Source organism: Megascapheus bottae, chromosome 1 (genome assembly GCF_031878675.1).
Source record: "Megascapheus bottae isolate mThoBot1 chromosome 1, mThoBot2.hap1, whole genome shotgun sequence".
Classification (NCBI taxonomy): Eukaryota; Metazoa; Chordata; class Mammalia; order Rodentia; family Geomyidae; genus Megascapheus; species Megascapheus bottae.
This window is the reverse complement of record NC_143509.1, coordinates 89,280,716-89,301,301: the sequence shown is the minus strand read 5'-3', so window position 1 is coordinate 89,301,301 and position 20,586 is coordinate 89,280,716. Positions and strand designations below refer to the sequence as shown.

The following is a 20,586-nucleotide window of genomic DNA, read 5'->3' as shown; positions in this document are numbered from 1 at the left end:
TGCTTCCGTGGGAGAATTCACTTTAAATTGTAACCTAAATTTTAAAATTTAATCTTTAATAATTATTTGTTATCTATTCCTAGGCTATTAAACATCAAATACATGTTTTGATGCTAGCTACTTTAACATATTCAGTCATTCCTCAAATTCCATTATTAATGGCATACACGAAAGAGCACCAATCCCACGCATATTTTTCCTTATAACTATATGCTTATTTTTTCATGCTTTCTGCTGGGAATCTTTAATTCAAACCCTTTTTGTGTAAGTGAAGGTGCAACACTTCTTTATCCCACCACATAGTAAAGGCGTTCTCACCATCATATTTTTCCTGGTCTTCAGCAACTTAATCACACATTTAAAATTACTTGCTTGAAGGAAATTATCCATTCTTGGCAACTATTTTGCAAACTGCTGCATATTATTTGCATAGTGAATGCTGTGAAAAATCCCTATTGGCATAGTCAGAAATTAATCAGAGTACAAGGATTTGAGAGAATAGCTCCCAGAAAAAGACAAACATGAGTACTGAACACTCTGAATGAGTAAAATTCTTTTTACTAGACAGCTACTTTCTTTTCCTTAGTGGTGTTGGCTTACCTGATGGCACAGCGTGACTGTGATATCTGCAATCCTTTCTCACGAATCCTTGGGCCCTCTGCTTAGAAGGCCCACAGCAGCAATGCCATTATTAAAATAAATAGTGTCATTGTGGTTAGAATGTGTTTAAACTACTTCTAATTTCACTCCTTACAGTCACTTAAACCCAGAGAGTAAATGAAATATTTTATCCTACTGGACAGTTATTTGATATGAAATGATCATTCAAAGGTATTTTGTAATATACTTCTTAAACATTTGAAAGGAATGAATATCCCAAGAGCTGTGCTTAGAGAAGAAATATTAAGTAAACTGCTCTCCTAAACAGACTTCACACTTCCATTTAGCAATCTTTTAGTTTTGGTTGTACGTTTTATTAAAATTTTATCTCTGATCTTTATTTATATTGCATTAAGTACTCAGATAAGTAAAAATTTAACACATCCTCAAAATTCTGTTTTCTACTTTTCAGTGTAAAAATTTTCTGTATTTTTCTATGCTTTGAATAGAAAATGGTTATTAGTTTATTTGAAATAGGGAAGGGGGAAAATAAGCTGATTGGAAGTGGGTGGGGGAGGGAAAGGGAGACAAAAACATTAGAAGGGGTATTAAGGTTCGAGAAGTAATGTACCTACTACCTGATGAATGTAACTGTAACTCCTCTATACATTACCCCCAAAATAAAATACAATAAATAAATAAATGCATTAAGTTAAAAAAGAAAATGGAAATCTCTCTCTCTCTCTCTCTCTCTCTCTCTCTCTCTCTCTCTCTCTCTCTCTCACACACACACACACACACACACACACACACACACACACACACACACACACACCACTGAGTTGATCATGGCTAAATTTGTGAATCAATTTGCCTTTGCCCAATCCTCCTTTTCTCCTTCCAATTCCACTTTACCTTCTCAGTGTTCCCATGGAAACACTTTATGGCACCTGGGAATTACTCAATTAAATGAGTTATGTGTATGTAAAGTTGAATATTGTAGTAGATCCTTGTTTAGATTCTACAGTGCATTTACTCACATAGTAAACTGGATACTCCAGTCTTCAGTCAAAAACTTTCCTGTGTTCCTAATTACCCTTTCTTTAACTTGAATACCTTCTTCAACAATCTATGTACATTAACTTCTTTCTTTTGGGTGATCTCACATTTATCTTCCTTGTCAATATATTCAGCCATATTCCTGACTGTCTTCCTTGTTTTTGTTACATTTCTATTAAGCATCACTTACTAAAACTCAATTCAAACCCTTCATGAGCCTTAGTCCCAATAGAGAAAATGACTTAGGTTAATCAGATCAAAGTAAGACAGGAAGATACTTGGGAGAAAGAAGCTTGAGATTAACTGGCTCATTGCCCTTGGAGCTAGGTAAACATCTATCACATTATCAAATTAATGGATATCTCCAAAATTTTCAGATTATCCATCTAACTTCAAAATAATGATGATATCAGTATTCTAATCTACAAGGACTTTTAGAGAAGTGGTGCTGACAATTCTGAGCCATACATAGATACACTTTACAAACATGATTGTGGTCCATGATGACATAGTCCTAAAATGAGACCTTATGTCAAAAATACCAGAGACAAAAGGTCTGGGAGCAATGCGTGCAGTAAGCATACAAACTAAGCATGTATCTGTGAGTTCAAACCTCAGTACAGTATGCATATACACTTAAAATATACGCAGGTTCTCACAAACATTCACACCAAAAAACTAGCATTTTAACCACTCTATTTACAAATTTCAAACTTGTCAGCATACAGTATTATGTCTCTGAAGCATAAAGTCCCTAAACTATTTTATTTCCTTTTCAGCAAACTGTGGAGGACCATTTGAACTGTGGGAACCAAACACAACGTTCAGTTCACCAAACTTTCCAAATGACTACCCTAACCAGGCTTTCTGTAAGTCGTTCCTTTTCTAGTTCCCACCCCCCTGAACATATATATCAATGTTATAAAATAAAATATCAAAGTGGAGGACAAATTTGTCAAACAGGAACAGATTTGTCATGTGTATCTGTAGTATAATTTTTATTGATGGGTAATGCATAGAGGGGTTACTGATGCATTCACCAGGTAGTAAATGCATTACTTCTCACACATTGATACACGTCTTCATGTTTTTGTCCCCCTTTCCCTCCCCCAACCCCCTTATAATCATCTTGTTTTCCTTTTTCCCTTTCCTATATCAAACAACAAATAAACATATAAAATATACCAGGTAACAAAGTCAGATACAATAACAATATTAGATTAACTAAAGGGCAAAAAAAAACAGAGAAGAGAAATAACATAGTACATTAAGAATAAGAATCACACAACATAAAGCTCTTATTTCCATATCCTAGAGATCCTTTTATTTAGTCTCAGCCTACATGACTTTATGTACCCAGGTTTTGAGCTATTTTAATCCTCTACTAGTAGTGTCCTAGATGTGAACTAATCATTACAAATGAGGGAAACCATTGAGTCTATGTTCCTTTGGGTCTGGCTTACTTCACTTAATATGATTTTTCCTCTGTAGTATTATTAATATAACAAGAATCAAACTTATTGCTAACTTGTTAGCAGTAAAATAAAAATAAAAATCTCGGCTGGGAGTTTTGCCTAGTAGTAGAGTGCTTGTCTAGCATGCACAAAGACCCAGGTTTGATTCCTTGATACCACATACATAGAAAAAAAAATCCAGAAGTGGTGGTGTGGCTCAAGTGGTAGAGCACTAGTCTTGAGGAAAAGCCCAAGGACAGTGCTCAGGTGCTGGGTTCAAGCCCAGGCCTGCCAAAGTTAATTAATTAACTAATTAATTAATTAATTAAATAAAAACATCTCATCCTACTCAAAGCAGTTCCTCAAAATACATCACTTCTGTCAGTTCTCACAATGTAAGAGTTCTTCCAAGTATTTGCTATTATTATGATTCCAAATGGAATAGCTGAGTGTGATCAGTAAGAGAGCCAGTTTACTTCACACTCCTCTAGCGTATGCAAATAATTTTCATGGTGTTTATACAAACTTTGTAATTTACAGAGCAAAGTCAATGGAATGCTTAAAACATTAGAAACCAGTTGGCATTCCTTTCGCTAATATAGCTGTCAGTAAAGCAAACAACACAATGACACCTGTACATGCCACCTCTGAAGGAGAAAATAATGAAAAGGAATGTTATAATACCTAAGTTGAGAGAAACTAGTTAGCAAAGACTATACAAATGCTGTGTCTCCACCAATCTGAACAGCTGGGAAAATTCACGAGAGAGATGATATTAAAGGTACACAATGAGTGTCTAGTCTATTCTACAAAGTTTTCACATTAGCAGGCTTAGATAGGAACAAGTCCTTCCCACGACCACGCCTGCTTATGGCTACTAATGGAAATGGGGAATTCTATCAGTGAAAGAAACACCACAATAATGATAAAAAATGAGTTAGAAAATGTGAACTTTTTTTTCCTGCAGTGACCAAGAGTTAAGCAAATAGATTACCATTATAAAGATTTATCTGCTCTAATAAATGAATAAACAATAATTCATCCAATTCCACTTTCATAGAGAAACATACTATTAATTCTACTCCTTAGACATTAAAAAGTATGCATCATTTAAACCAAGTAGGAATTCACATAGCAGTCTGATATAAAAACATAAATTCAGAGAAATGTTTTGATCTATTATATAATTGCTCAAATATTAAACATTTCTAGGCACTGAAATAAGTTTTTAATTGACAACAATCTAAATAGGAATTAAAAGAAATTGTCAGACATTGAAAAAATATTTTAGATGGTTAAATAAAGGCAAGAAAAGACATCTGTGCAGAATTTCATGAAGGCTCCTTAATGCACAAGTAAGGAACCCAGGACTTTGTTTAGATTCTCTAATTAATTGAATTGAAATTGAATGTTAGTTTCTTTTGGTATTCATAAGTTTTGTGCAGTTGGATTCAATTACAAGTTGTGATATTTTATTCTAGTATTACAATTTATATAAAAGTATGCATCCTTGGTAACTCATTTCAAATTTGAACTTTTCCTACTAACCATATTCTTGACCAAGCAAATGAATTTCCTTGTACAATAAAGAACAAAAACCCACCTGTTTGAAATCTTGAATTTTATGAAATAGAAAAGAAATGCTAAAAAATAATTTCATGTTCCTCAGAGAGTGAAGATTTAAAGGAAGCCCAAAGAAATGCACTGCAAATTAAGTTTATTATTGATTACCTCTCAGGTGTCTGGAATCTAAATGCACAAAAAGGAAAGAACATACAACTCCAATTTCAAGAGTTTGACTTAGAAACGGTGGTAGATGTAGTTGAAATCAGAGACGGTGAAGAAGATGAGTCCTTGCTCCTAGGTAAGTCTGCAGCATAACTACTGTGAAGACTTGCTAGCTCAAGGCATGGGTGGCTAGAATGCATTACTGAAGACTGGTCACTTCTACAACTAGCAGAATGAGAACATTGCAGCAGGATATCAGCCTTCAATAGACAGCTTGTTAGCACTGGTGACAAAACACTATTTTCTTGAGCTCTTGTGAGTTGGAATCCCTTTTAAAATTGAATTCTTTTCACTGCTTGTAATAGGCAAATAAAATAAAAATGTGACCATACTTTAACTAGCTGAAACATTATCGAGTAAAAACTGTCTATGCAATCCCACAATCCAAGAATTAGTGAAAAATAGCTTAAAAGTTACTATTAACTTTTCCATTCTTCAAACTGGTGTGATGATTTCCAAACAACTTTAATACATTTGGAGAAAAAAAAATAAGAAAATTCTAACTCACATTATTTTTAAAGGTCTTTAAAAGGAAGAAGTCACTAATTGAGAGAACATGAACTTTGTACAGTCAAGGTGCTAATCCAAATAACATTATGATTAATTCTGTATTAAGTTATAAAGCTACAGAGAGTTTACTAATATTAAAGAGATCAATAGCAAAGTTAGCTCCTTAGAAGTTGCATCTAAAATCCAAAGGACTATGAGCACATCTGTATGGGCTGCTACATGATGAGCATGTTTTTCCTGGAAATGGATCTGCGCTAGAGGCTCTGTGGTCTTCTAGATTCAAAGGTCTTATTGAGAATTCATTTTCCTTTGGAGCAGCCGTGTATACAGGGCCAGGGCCTGTGAAGGATGTATTCTCCACCACTAATCGGATGGCTGTTTTGTTCATCACTGACAATAGTGTGGCCAGAAAAGGATTTAAAGCAAACTTTACTACAGGGTATCACTTGGGGATGCCAGGTAAGAATGTTATAGATCACATCACAAAGTTAGAGCAAACATCCACACAGCTTCTCATAGTGGTTGTGTTCATTAACATTCCCACACATCTTTTGATGTGTTATTAATCTCTTGTCAGATGTATAACTTGCAATGATTTTTTTTGCCATTTTAAAGGCTCTATCATCAGTTCTTTGCTATGTAAAAGTTTTATAGTTGCATGCAGTATATTTGTCAATACCTTCTCTCCTCTTACTTGCTGAACTATTCAAATGTTATTTAGGAAGAAATAGCCTATGTCTTGTGTTCCAGTGTTTTTCTGTAGTTATTTCAAATTTCTAGGTCTTACAGTCAGTCTTTATTTAAAATAGATATAAATACAGAGCAAGAGACTAAGATCTAGTTTTGGTAATGTATATCTGTTTATCATAATTTGTGATTTTTCTAATTATAGATAGTCTGGCTACATTGCAAGAATAAGATTATCAATTAATTTATCTATGATTCAATTATTGTCTAGACCTAATTTTACCCAATGATTTTAATAATCTCTGAAAATCACCATGGCTATTTTCAAGCAATGATGATGACAATATTAAAATACATTAGTATTGCCTTGGAATTAGTGCTGTTTGGTTTTTAAATAAATATAATGTGTGTTAAAATATAGTTTTTAATAGAATGTATAAATAAATTTTTGTGTTGCTATTTTTAAGCCTTTCTATTTCCTATTGGAAAATAAGATGAAAGTTTCTAAAGACAGAACAATTCCTTCAGTTAAAATATCAATGCTTGCCTGAGAAACATAAAATATAATTATCTCTGCCCACTTATCATCTCAGTAATCTGATTCAAAATGTGTTCATGAAACAAATAATTGCATTTACAAGTACTTCCCTAATAATATTATAGAGATATGTAACTTATTTGACCCACAGTATTAAAAAAGTTTACGGGAAAAAAATCATGATTATGACATACTTAAGATGAAAAAGAAGTACTTTTTTTCACTTAACAGTCCAGGACACTGAGTATTTAAACTCAGACCGATTTATTTTTACAAGATCAAAAAAAAGGGCTAAAATGGCTCACATAAAAGGAAAATGGTCCTAGAGCATATAATCACTATTCAGATTTAAGTAAGTGAAATTTCTCTCATAGTTAATAAAGCTAAAATATAATTTCAAATAAAATAAGTCTAAAAACGTTCTAGTCACTAAAATTCCCATTAACTACATTTACATGTTCCCATTTACATTTACATGTTAAAATACTTTTTGAAATCATGCTTTTAAAAAAGTGCTTTTTCTTCTTCCAAATCTTTAAAGTTTATGTCTATTTTTATTCCTATTTTTGAGTCAGATCCAATATTTGTCATGCATTCAGACTTAATGTTTAACAAATAACTGCATTCTCATGTTTCAAGAGTATTTTACTTATTCAGACCACCATCCTTGACTTTCTTTTACACTCCCTCTACTGTAGTTCCCATTACTTTGTGATTACTCAGTATTGCCTGACCATGTTTCAGTTGAATGCACTATTTCCTAGATGGCCTGACTTTGCTTTCACAAAAGACAGCATCTACACTGCTATCTAATAAACATCTGGAGGCATCAATGGGATGGTAGTGCTTGAGTAGCATAATAGTGGCTGTTACTTGCTGTTCATTTGAAGTGGGGTAATTTGCTGAAGTGATAGTAACAAAAGATTTGAGGATATGTCTACCCAAAGATTCATAGCCACTTTTTGAAACGTCCCTGAATCCTGCTGTAAAGGATATGACTGAGGTTCCTTTTACAATTCTTTGAGGGTTTTTTTTTTGTTTGTTTTTCTTTTTGCTTGAACTCTGGGCATGGTGCTGTCTCTGAACAGCTCAGCTCTAGGCTAGTGCTCTACCACTTGAGCCACAGTGTCATTCTTTCTACAATTCTTTAAAGCCATATGGGAGACCTGGATTCCATTTCTGGTGCATTCTGAGTACCCACGCTCACAGTTTTCAATATCAAAGCTAGTTCTACCAGGTGCCTTACAAAGGGCTAATATTTAAATGGGATGAGATGGAATGGGCACTCCCCAACTGTTATTTCTTTTTCTTTCCTTCCTTTCGTTCTTTCCTTCCTTCCTTCCTTCCTTCCTGCCTTCCTTCCCTCCCTCCCTTCTCCCTTCCCTTCCTTTCCCTTCCCTTCCCTTCCCTTCCCTTCTTCTTCTTCTTCTTCTTCTTCTTCTTCTTCTTCTTCTTCTTCTTCTTCTTCTTCTTCTTCTCTCTCTCTCTCTCTCTCTCTCTCTCTCTCTCTCTCTCTCTCTCTCTCTCTCTCTCTCTCTCTCTCTCTCTCTCTTTCTTTCTTTCTTTCTTTTTGTGGGTCATGTGGATTGAACTAGGCCTGGGCGCTGTCCCTGAGCTCTTCAGCTCAAGGCTACTGCCCTACCCTGGAGCCAAGCTTCACTTCCCATTTTCTAGAGGTTAACTGGAGATGAGTCTCAGGTCCTTTTGTGCCTGGGCTGGCTTTGAACCTTGATCCTCAGGTCTCAGCCTCCTGAGTTGCTAGGATTACAGTTGTGAGCCACATCTGGCTCCAATTGTTATTTCTTTAGGCTATAAAATAAACTTCTTTCCCTACAGAGCCCTGCAAAGATGATAATTTTCAGTGTGAAAATGGAGAATGTGTTCCACTTGTGAATCTCTGTGATGGTCAGCTACAATGTAAAGATGGCTCAGATGAAGCACATTGTGGTAAATTTTATTTTATTATTTATATTACTTTAACCACTATTTTTTAGATTCCACAAACATTATCAATGTGTTTATTACAATATTAAGTTTTTGAGTGTGAACATCTCCCAGTGATCTCAACACTTTTGTACTACCTGCTCAGAAGAAAATTTAACATGGGGCATTTGCATGTCTACGTATTTCTTTGCTTGCTTAAACTAATAAACAAACTAATAACAAAAAGTCTACAAGAAACAACATCAGATTGGTGACATAAATACTCCCAAGACATAAGAGTTCAAAGTAGCAATTTCTGTACAACTCAGATTGACTGTTTATAGTATTGCACTTCTTGCAAAATATAAGTAGACATCAGGTGCTGAGTTATAACTGATTTTCCTAGACTTGGTCCTTATCCTTCTTGTTTATTTGGGTATATTTTATTCCTCCTCCTGTGTTGCTTGTTTTTAGTTTGCACCCCTACCCCTACCCTGCTACTTCAGATCTGCATAACAATTTGAGAATGCATTCTTTACTATGTCTCACTTTTACTACTAGGAAATATTTAATGCATAATTATGATATTTAATGCATTTATATGTACAAAAGTATACATAATAGGTATTATGTAATATTGAATATTATATATTAGTTGAAAAGCATCATCAATCTCTACACTTTAAATTATATTCTATTAACAACATTGATGCTATTCTAAGGACTTCATTTACTTTTACTAACTTGTATAAAAATGACCCCAGTTGAAATCTGGTGTTTTTAATACATGTCCTGATGTGGATGAATTATTTTAAAATTTTTATTGTAAATAACTATAGTTGTAAATATTTAAAGAGTGTAGTGTATATGACTTGCTGTGGATGAATTGTTTGAAATTTTTATTGTAAATAGGCATAAGTAAATATCTAAGGAGTATAGTATGAGCTAAAGGAAATCATGTACCTTCTGATTGACCACACACCAATACTTTCACTTTTCAGTGTTTAGTAATTAGCTTTCTTCCCTGAATCTGCAGTGCGTCTTATCAATGGCACAATGAGCAACAATGGGTTGGTGCAATTCAACATCCAGGGTAAATGGCATGTAGCCTGTGCTGTGAATTGGACCACAGAAATTTCAAATGATGTTTGTCAGCTGCTAGGACTAGGGTAAGTAATTACTTAAAATATGTCTTTTTTAACAACACCACATTACAATTTATTTAGTATATAAATTTGTGAATTTAGAGACTACATATGAACTTAGAAAGTACATGAGCACAAAAGAAGAAAGTAAATTTTTTCCTTTTTATTGTATTTTATTGTTGGGATAATGTTTAGATGGGTTACAGTTACATTCGTCAGGTAATGGGCATATTACTTCTCGAACATTGATACTCCTTCTCATGTTTTTGTCGCCTTTTCCTTCCCTTCACCCTCTCCCAATCATCTTGATTTCCCCCTTCCCTTTCCTATTTCAAATAAACAAATAAGTGTATATACAGTATACCAGGTAACAAAGTCAGATACACTAACCACATGCGATTAACCATAAGGGGGGAAAAAGAGAAAAGAAATAACTTCACATAGTACATTGAGAACAGCAATCATAAACATAAACCACTTGTTTCCATATCCTAGAGTTAGGAAGTAATATTTTTATTTAATTCCTTTCACAAATAGTAATTTATTGTATAAACATTTCTATGCAAATATTGTACAAGATAAAATATACTATGCATATGAGCATTTCTTATAGTTTTACATTTACCTTTTTAAGAAAATAAAGTACAGCATCTTCTGGTATCTGTGGAGAATTTGTTCCTAGACCAAAATGGATAGTAAAATCCATGCATGCTCAAGTTCCTTATAAAAATGGCATAGACAAGTACTGATGGTTCACACTTTTAATCCTAGCAACTCAGGAGGCTGAGCTCTAATTATTGTGGTTCAAATCCAGGCATGACAGGAAAGGCTATAAGACCATTATCTCCAATTGATTACAAAAAAGATAGGACTGAAGCTGTGGCTCAAGTAGTAGAGTGCTAACTTTGAGCAAAAGAATCTCAAAGATAGGCCTTAGGCCCTGGTTCAAGCCCTATGTATAGCACATATGCAGATACAAAACGGCACAATATTTGCAAGTAACTAACAATTCTGCCCATATATTTTTGCATTATCTCTAGATTTCTAATAACAGCTAAAAATGTAAATAACATATAAGTAGTTGTCCAAGTACTGTATAGGGAATCCAGCTAGAAAAAATATTTGTAAATAACTGGTATATATATATATATAATTTCATATATATTTATCTATTTGATGGCTTATAAGTAAAGATATGGAAATAACAGAAACAGAGCACTGATTATGTTTCATTTCCATAACAAACATAACAAAACAGAATAGTACTTTAGAGAAATTTATTTTGAAAATATTCACAACAGTTGCTTGAGAATATTTGTTAAAGTACAATTGTTGACACATATGAAAACTTATAAGACTTACTCAAGAAAGACAATACAGGTAAAAATTATAATTAATGAATCACCAAAATTACTTATACTTCCAGGTCTAATGTAGCAATATGTTACATGAAATGTCTAAGTTCACATGATTCATTCCTTACTTCCTCACCTATCTGGAAAATAATGACCCCAAAATAAAAAAAAAATGAGTAGTCATAATTTGAGTCTTCTACCACTCACAATTTCACAGTTTTGATACTGCCTTCTGATGGCTGGAGATTCACAATCATATTGCATCACATGTAGTTTCTTTTTTATCATTTACATGGTCATGCTCCTCACTTGTGTGTCATATTAAACTATGAGGTCCCTCTAAATGTAAGAGATACATGCTAGTTCCACATCAATCTAGCATGCATCTGTGGTAGCCATCTTATAAATAGGAAGGATCATTTTGTTTCACAGTCTTGGAAGTTCCAGTAAATGATAAATGAATTGGTCCTGGCACTTTGAACATATGAGATAGCAATCGATAACAAGAGTAGATTGTATGGTTCCTCAAAGTTTTCACCACCTTTCAAAAGCACATCCCTACAGACCAAGACTCAAAATTTGAGAACATTTAGAAAATATTTAAAATCCAAACTATATTTTATGTTTTTGCTTTATTTTCTGTTATTGCTCGCATCTAAACTATCTTTTTCTGAAAAGAATATATGAACAAAATAAGTATTCATGGAGGCAATAAATTATTCATTGTTTCAAGCATATGTGCCTATAAATATGGATGTATCTAGCTATCTAAAAGCATGCCAAAAGTCATTTAACTAGAGAGCATTATCATTTTCTCTCTATTCTAAACTGGTACCTGATTTTCTAAACATACTCTAAAAAGTACAAGGTCAAAAAGGGAAAATAATACATGTACTCTCATATGCATACATCAATATTTTAGCTAATGCCACCTATTTCCAGTTCATCAAAATCAAATGCACTTGGTTGCCTTGTCTATATGAGCCTCTTCAAACTGGCTAGTATTTCATATAACAGAATCATAATGCATATATTTTCAAAATCGCCTTCTTTTTAGTTTCCTTTGGACCCCAAAACATGTTTTTCCCTAGAAATAATCTGTGTGCAGTATTTGAGTACTTAGTCCACAACAGCTGTTAACTTCTGGCATACTGGGAGAGCTGCATTGCATACCAAAGCTAAAATAACACTAAACCATGCCATGGAGATATTTTTACCACAGGAAAATGTGCTGAGGTCTCACAAGCAGTGATATAAATTCTCCATAACTCACTGTACTTGGATTAAAACTATCCAGTTTCCTCATTTTTCAAAATTCTGTAGATTCATCATTGGAAGTTCCCAGCAGACCCAATATCAGACTTATGAAGAAGATCATTCTTAGCAGGAATGAAAGAAGGAAAGTGAATCCTAACATACATTATGTAAATAACCATGAATTTGGCTATGTGTATTAGTCAAAAACTTCCTGTCCTATCTCTCTCTCTCTCTCTCTCTCTCTCTCTCTCTCTCTCTCTCTCTCTCTCTCTCTCTCTCTCTCTCTCTCTCTCTCTCTCTCTCTGTCTCTCTCTCTCTCTCTTCCTCTCTCTCTCTCTCTCTCTCTATATATATATATATATATATGTTAATAAGTATGTTCACATCAATCTTTTAAAGTAATACATTACAGTTTTTAATTAAAAACATCTCTTTTTTTACAATTTTTACATTTTTTTTACAAACAAAAGTAGCTTGGAAGAGGTTGGGTGGTAAGAAGAGTATTGATTTTGAATAAACAGAAAACAAGGAAATTGTCAGCTGTTAATTTGTCACATCAAGTAAACCTCCGGTGAATTGAAATTGACTCCAGTCTCCTATTTCCATAATGATTTTAATTGAATAGTGACTTCATAGGAATGGGACTGGAAATGTTTTGGTTGCACTGTCAAAATTGTTAAATCTAAGGAGCTGTTTTTTAGACTCAGTGGAAAGATGAAGCTGAAGAGGTTGATACTTTGAATTTCTAAATTGGTACATACAAATAGCCTGGAAATTTGCCCAGGAAATTTGTGTTCTAGTTTACCACATTACTAAGCAGAAATTTTTTTTCCCCATTGAGATTTGTGAATCCTCACTCAATTGCTTTCTTGAGGATGCATGGTATGAAGAGGAGTCTATTATTCACAGAAGGAAAATTGATCTATACTTTTCTTTGAAAATCATATTTTAGATGGGTGTGAAAACAGTATATTGATTGATGTTATAATGCTAATTCCTCCAGTTTCATGCCATACTTTACTGGAAAGGAAGTATAAATAGTTATTATATTTTAACAGTACACAATGTAAATATATTAGTTTCATTACAACAGAAACACAAAGATTAGGCCTGGTATTGGGTTTCAGCCATTAATGAAAAAAGGAAACCCACAAGTTTTGGCTTATACATATGTGCATATAGACAAATAGGCAATTAAAATAGATTATGCAATAAATACAATAATGTATTTAATTCAATTTAGATATATCAGGGAAGTCATCCTAAGGGTTTAAAGGGAGTAGATGGAAACTTACTATTTATTTACATGGTTTTATTTCTTCCAGCTAGTGAGTTTCACTGACCTCATTTCCTATGGATCAGAGTCCTTAGAGCTGGAGACAGAGATGAGAGCTACATTTCTTACTGTGCATAAAACAAGTAGTGTTTCTCCCCCACCCCAACTCCCCTGCCCCCTGCCACTGCACTAGATACAGTGGTTTTGATGAAGGCCAGGTATTTCCTTTCTTCTCAAATGAGTCAGGGTAATTAATGCCAAGACCTTCAATCTTTGTCCCTGCACTTGCTTATTAAAGTCTCCTTAGTGCTCTAATAATGGAAAGAAAGTTAAAACCTTAATGAGAATTCATCTAGATTGGTGAAAGAAAACTTAGTGAGTTTAAATGACGTGTGTTTAGCATAGTGGAAAGTAATTTAGAAGTTAACTTATTAAAAAGGCAGTGTAGTCTTTCAAGATTATTTATGCAGATGAAGTAAAAACTGCAATTCCCTGCAGATTCTTGTAAATCATTTCAGACAGATTTCATCAGTCTTCACTTTTTTTATATTGAGCATTTAATTCCATCCCATTTATAGCATGCATAAGTAAAATTATTTTGAATAACAGCTATGCCTTTTTTCAAAGAATGAAAATAATTTAACCTGCTGAAAAAATAAATGTACAGAAACTTAGGAGTGATTTTTTTCACACGGTATTTTCTAGGAAAGAACACTACACTGTTCCCAACCCAGTATAGGAGCAATGCACTTGATTTTCTATTAAAAACTAAATCATCAGCTTCTCAAAAACCTTACAGAATTTTGAAAATACTTTTAAGAGAAGACCTAGTGATCCTATTGCAAATTGGTATTGTTTTATATTTCAATATAGTTCTGCACAATATTACCTGATATATAAAAGATACCAATTTGAATTTCTTTTTCTCAAACCCAAATTAAAATAAAATGAAATTACTTCAATGCTTGACCATTGAAAGGTGTTTTGAAAATAGTAGGAGAGGGTAAAATATTATTTTAAGTTTTTCAAATAAATGGAAACAATGTAGTGTTATAACAGGCTACAAAATATCTATTCAATCCAGGCTAAGAGGATAAAGTATTTGGTTACAATGAGAAGCTGAGATTTTAGTCTCCATGAGAGCTAGGTAATCCGTAGGGAATAGGTTCACATTTAAGGAACTCATAATCCTTATAATACTTCAAGTTTGTTTTGCTACAGGCAGAACATTTGGTGGTTTGATTTCACTTGGTATTAAAAACAAAACAAAACAAAAGCGCAAAACAAACCATACAGAAACTTTTTTAATTTATTGCCATAGGTCAAAACATTCTACCAAAATCCATTCTAACTTAGTCCACAGGTTTCCTTAGCTTGTCATATTGACAAGAATTTTAATATAAAATAACAGATCAACAGATCAGTTGACTTCTGTCTTGCCCTTAATTCAGTAGCTTCCACAAGGGAAGACATTTATTTGGTTAGAATAACTAATCGATGGACAATTCTTTACATATATTCAACTGTCCCAAACTTTTGAGGTCTGGGGTCAGAAAATCTAAATTTAATGAAGCTTATCTGCTAAGAGTTATTTTAGAGGTGAATAAAGGCCACAATTGTGCTAAATGAACAAGTAGCTGTAGATGACGTGTGATCAGTTCAATAACAACGGTTCTACCACTGCACCATACAGTGAGTCTCCTAGTGCGATGATGGACTATAGAATTCTTTCAATCCACCCTATCCTTATCAATAAAAATGTTCCTCCTTGCATTCTCCCTTACCAAATCAATTCTTTCCTTTCTCTCCAATCTGAAAAGAAAGGTCCATCCCTCTCCAAAAACCTTTTAGGCTAATTCCACCTCACCTTGCAGTATTCATTAGTTAAACCTTTTGGGGTGTGAAATGAGCCTGTAGTGCCTGGCTGCAGTATTCACATTATTATTCCTTTTAGCTTTAGTGTATCCAATGGCTTAAAACATTTCTACCTAAGCTTTTGCTTCAGGGAAGAATTCTTATCAAGCAAATGCAGTCTGAGTGAGTAGACAAAGGAGAGAAAACCTGAGAATGACCTCAGAAAAGAGGCAAAAGATTTAATACCATGCAAGTAGCCTTGGGTTATTCTTTTTTCTCTCTCCAGAATTCATTTATATTTTTATATTTCATATATGGCCTAAAATAATAATGTCCATATCTATATTTTCCTTTTATACTATAGAATAAATTTTGTTCTGAAGTCAGGAATGCCTTTTAAGGGTATATAAGCATCCTTAAACATGGTAATCAGGGTTTAAGTTACAAGAAGAATTAATATTTCAAGAAGGTAATGCTACATGTTGTTTGCTCTATGTTATACTAATTTTTTACTGACTTAGGTAAGTGGACAATAGCATTAGATAAATCTTCAGATCTTGTTATTTTCAAAATTTAGAAAATGGACATTTTAACAGTAATCTTCACAGAATCCCCTCTTAAATCCCTTTTTAAGAAATGATAGTGGAAGGGAAAAGGACATCAGTTGAATAACACAGAACTTTATATAAAATATCCTCTATAAATATGCTGAATATCAATTGCTCATAAATACTCTCATTTCATGTAAAATAATCATATAAAATAACTAATCACCATCCCTCATGGTGCATGCCAGAAGTAGATGTGTGATATGTTAAGTCAGCATATCAGAAATATATTTTTCATAAAATATTTTAACAAAGATACCTCTTGAAAATATTCTTTCATTTAGTATCAAGTTGTATAAAACAGATGGTCAGATAACTAGAAAGTACCACAGAATCAAAATGTACCTTCAACAAGGACAAAATCTTGTATTTGGATAGGACGGGAGTTTTTTGACAATAGTAGACATCAAAACCAACAGAGCACTTGCTGAAACATAGATTCCTGGATCCTCTCACCGTTTCTGACTCTAATGGACTGAAGAGGTTGGGGAATGTTGAGTACATTCACTGATAAAGCTAATTCTGTTAGAATGTGTGATGGACACTCAGGACACAGAAAACTACCAAGAAGGATGTTTCGCTTATGGCAGATGATCAGTAGAATATGGATACTGGGAATGTGAGCAAACAAATTAGAAAAGAGTTTGTTTAAAACGAAGATTAGAAAGTGTCTGTAACTTAAAAGCATTGCCCCACAGTAACAAAGGATACCACTCAATTCTAACTACAAGATCCACATGCTCGTGCACGTGTACACACACACACACACACACACACACACACACATCATATATAAATGTGGTGATAATAGATTTGAACTAGAATCTCCCAGTTGCTAAACAAATGGTATTTTACTTGAACTATGAATGTAGCATTTTCTGTTTTAACTTTTCATATAGAGTCTCACACATTTGGCCAGGGATGGCCCCATACTGTAATATTCTTACCTCTATAATTCCTTGTATTATTAATGTGAACTCTACAACATCCAGCATGATTTTTGAGATATGATCTCACTAGCCTTTTGGCCATGGATGGCTATAAACCATGAACCTCTCATCTTTACCAAATTAGCTAGAATTATTTCTAGTCTCAGAGTTGTTTTTTTTTAAGCCTAGATTTGTGTGATAACCACAAACTCTACCAAAGGTAAAATTCAGATGCCTTAGCTAGGCATGGTGGCTCATGCCTATAATCCTAGCTACTCAGGAGGCTGAGATCTGAGGATCATTGTTCAAAACCAGCCCAGGCACTAAAATCTGTGAGACTCTTATCTCCAAATAACTCCTAATAAACCAGAAGTGGCACTGTGGCTCAAGGAGTAGGGTGGCAGCTTTGGGCTGAAGAGCTCAGGGACAACGCCCATGCCCAGGGTTCAGGTCCCACAACCAACCAATAAAACTTTTAAGTGCCTTATGGCCTATTTGAGGCACAGTCTCTTATCTATAAATGTGTGAGTCCTTAAGTGTAACAGGACTACATTGGTAAATTCCCTCAGGACCTCAATGAAACATGAATTTCTAAAACTCCTTTTGCTTTTAAGGACTTCCTGACTAAAATGTTTTCTAAGCATTAGCAAATATATGTAATACAAACCATTAAATAAAGTGATTTTTCTGCCTACATTGGAGGAGTAGCTTAATCTCTAACACTAGCAGTAGCTAGGATCATCACAGCTTTGGAGAATCTATTTGAGGTTTCCTTAAAGCAATGATAAAGACTTTGTGTACTTGAATTGCTTTTATCTGCTTATCAAATAGAATATGAGATTCTAAATTCTGGAACTTTACAGTTCATCTCTATTTCCTAAATTCTCTGGTGAATGAAGAGTACCAGACAGAAACTCTTTCTTGAAGTGAAAGAAAGAAAGGAAAGCTGGGCACTGATAATCACACCCATAACCCTAGATACATAGGAGGCTGATAACTGAAGATCATGGTTTGAGGCTAGCTCAAACAGGAAAGTCTCTGAGACTCTTATGTACAATTAATCACAGAAAAAGCCAGAAGTGGAGTTGTGGCTCAAGTGGTTTACTGATATGTAAAATCACTGGGCCTTTTTTGAAGAGGCAACAGGTAGCTGCAGGAAAAGATAAGATCTCCATAATTTTGTTATTTACCAGTAGAAGAAAGTCTCCATCTGAGTTTAAGAGGGATGGGAAAATTAAGAGAAATCTTAGATTAAGATTCAGATTTGAGAATGTGGATATATAAGGTTTTTGCATAGGGTTTTCAGACTTTTTGGTCAGTAGGCAGTGACTTCATCCTATTATTCTCATCAATTGATACTTTAAGTTCTAGGAGTTATACTTTTATCTAAGATCAAACATACAGTTCTTACCTTTTAAAATTAGAGTTTGGAATTAAACTGAAATTTAATGAAATATTCAGAACTAAGCAACTTTTTGAAAGATAAACACAAAATATATAGTTGTAGGGAACATGTATTTTTTTGCCAGTCCTGGAGCTTGAACTCAGGGCCTGGCCACTGTCTTTGGGCTATCTCAAGGCTAATACTGCTTTACCAATTGAGCCACAGCAGCACTTCCAGTTTTTTCTGTGTATATGGTACCAAGGAATCAAACCCAGGCTTTGTGTATACTACCAAGCACTCTTACCAGTTGGCCAAACTCCCAGCCTGGGACATATATTTTTTTGAAAGATAAATCTACTCAATGATTTTACCCATTGGGGCTGGGAATGTTGCCTCGTGATAGAATACTTACCAAGTGTGGACAAAGGCTGGGATTTTATTCTTCGGTGCCACATACACAGAAAATGCTGGATGTGGTGCTGCGGCTCAAGTGGAAAAGCACTAGCCCTGAGCAAAAGTGCTCAGTGACAATGCCCAGGCCCTGAGTTCATGCCTCAGGACTGGCAAAAAAAAAAAAAGGTACTTATTATACTATTCAAAACTACAGAACATCATAGAATGATAAGTGATAAATGCTAAGTGATTTTATCATAGCTCAAAATCTTTAAATACATAATGATATATATTTATAAAATAATATAATTTACATTGTCTTGTAGGTGGCAAAATATTTAAAAATTGATGCTAAAATGTTCATCTGTGTACATGGAATTTCATAATTTCTGTGTCCACAGCCTGACAAAATTGAAACAATGTATCTTGTGTGTTTTTAACTGTATATATTATTTTACTTATATATCTTCCTCACCTCCTGCAGGAGTGGAAACTCATCAATGCCTATATTCTCTACAAGAAGTGGGCCATTTGTAAACTTAAACAAAGCACCTAACAGCAGCTTAATACTAACACCCAGGTGAGTCATTAAATCTGTTCTTCACTTAGGTGAGAATATATAGACTGTGAAGATTTTCACCTGGTCATATTTTATAGACCTATATGAACTATAAAAATAAGAATTACAGAAGCAAAATAAAAATCTAAAACTATTCAATTGAATTCAGTGGAAGTTCAATTAAATTACTCCATACAGCTCAAAAAAAAAAAACAAGACTGACTTACACTGATGTCACTATTATAGTTACTGCAGAGATAATTTTTAGATTCTATTTTCTGTTAAAACTGGTTCTTTAGAAAATATCCTTGCTCTGTTGGTTTCAATAAAAATAAGTAAAGGAAGAGGATGTCAGTAAATACACATCTTTTAGCTATTAAAATACAATGACTCACAATTCCCATTTTTTATACTATTTTGAGGCATTTAAAAGACTAAATTCTCCACTTGCCAGCACCAGAGATCATCAGTCTGACCTCAAATACTTATAATATTCTATGGAAAGTTCTATGATTTAAATAATACTGCTTCATCACAAATTTGAGGAAAGGAAAACCTGAGTTTGATCAATAATTTGTACAAATTCTCAAGACTTTTATGCAAATATTTAAAACCAAAATCTAATTCTACCCAAAACATTCTATTTCTCTGCTCTAAAATGATCCCTTTTAAAAGTGGTAGTTCACTTTTACTAGTAATTCTATAAAGCAAATAAATAAAGACATATGAATTTTCCAATAAGACTAAATGCCACAGTAATCCATCCATTTATATTGTACTTTTTTACTCTATTGGGCCAAGAAAAAGACACAAAATCATGGTGTCACCATTCTTCTGTACTGGGGGTAACCTTTAACTACAGAATCCATTATAAGTACAGTAATTTTACACTTGGTGAAATAAGATTTACTGCTTGGTCTTCCTAGAAAGTAGGCAACATACTATTTTTCCTTCAGAGAATGTTAAAAAGTATCTTAAAAGATGAACCATTTTGTATATATATTTTCATTAAAGAACTCCAAATGCAAAGTCTCTATGAAACTTGAAAGTAAACTAGGAATACGAATGAATAACTGAAGTAATTTAGAATCCTATGGGCCACCATGGACACATAATGACATATTTATCTATGTCCATTTTTATATGTATATTTGTGGACAATAAAATATGAATGCATGTTTTAATATGTATATTAAAAATCATTCTGTATTCTAAAGCATCTAGACAAAATAGATGCATGTAATTTCAAATATTTTGTCATTCATGT

At 33.7% G+C, this 20,586-nt stretch overlaps 1 protein-coding gene across 1 annotated transcript in view; it reads left to right on the top strand.

Annotated features, from left to right (window-relative positions):
• Tmprss15 (transmembrane serine protease 15) overlaps positions 1 to 20,586 on the top strand; it is a 93,699-nt gene that overhangs the window by 52,356 nt on the left and 20,757 nt on the right. Inside the window, exons 15-20 of the mRNA XM_090333295.1 lie at positions 2,439 to 2,528; positions 4,852 to 4,977; positions 5,730 to 5,870; positions 8,473 to 8,583; positions 9,596 to 9,728; positions 19,245 to 19,340. Of these exons, the coding sequence (XP_090189421.1) occupies positions 2,439 to 2,528; positions 4,852 to 4,977; positions 5,730 to 5,870; positions 8,473 to 8,583; positions 9,596 to 9,728; positions 19,245 to 19,340 (697 nt within the window). The remainder of the gene's footprint in view (positions 1 to 2,438; positions 2,529 to 4,851; positions 4,978 to 5,729; positions 5,871 to 8,472; positions 8,584 to 9,595; positions 9,729 to 19,244; positions 19,341 to 20,586) is intronic.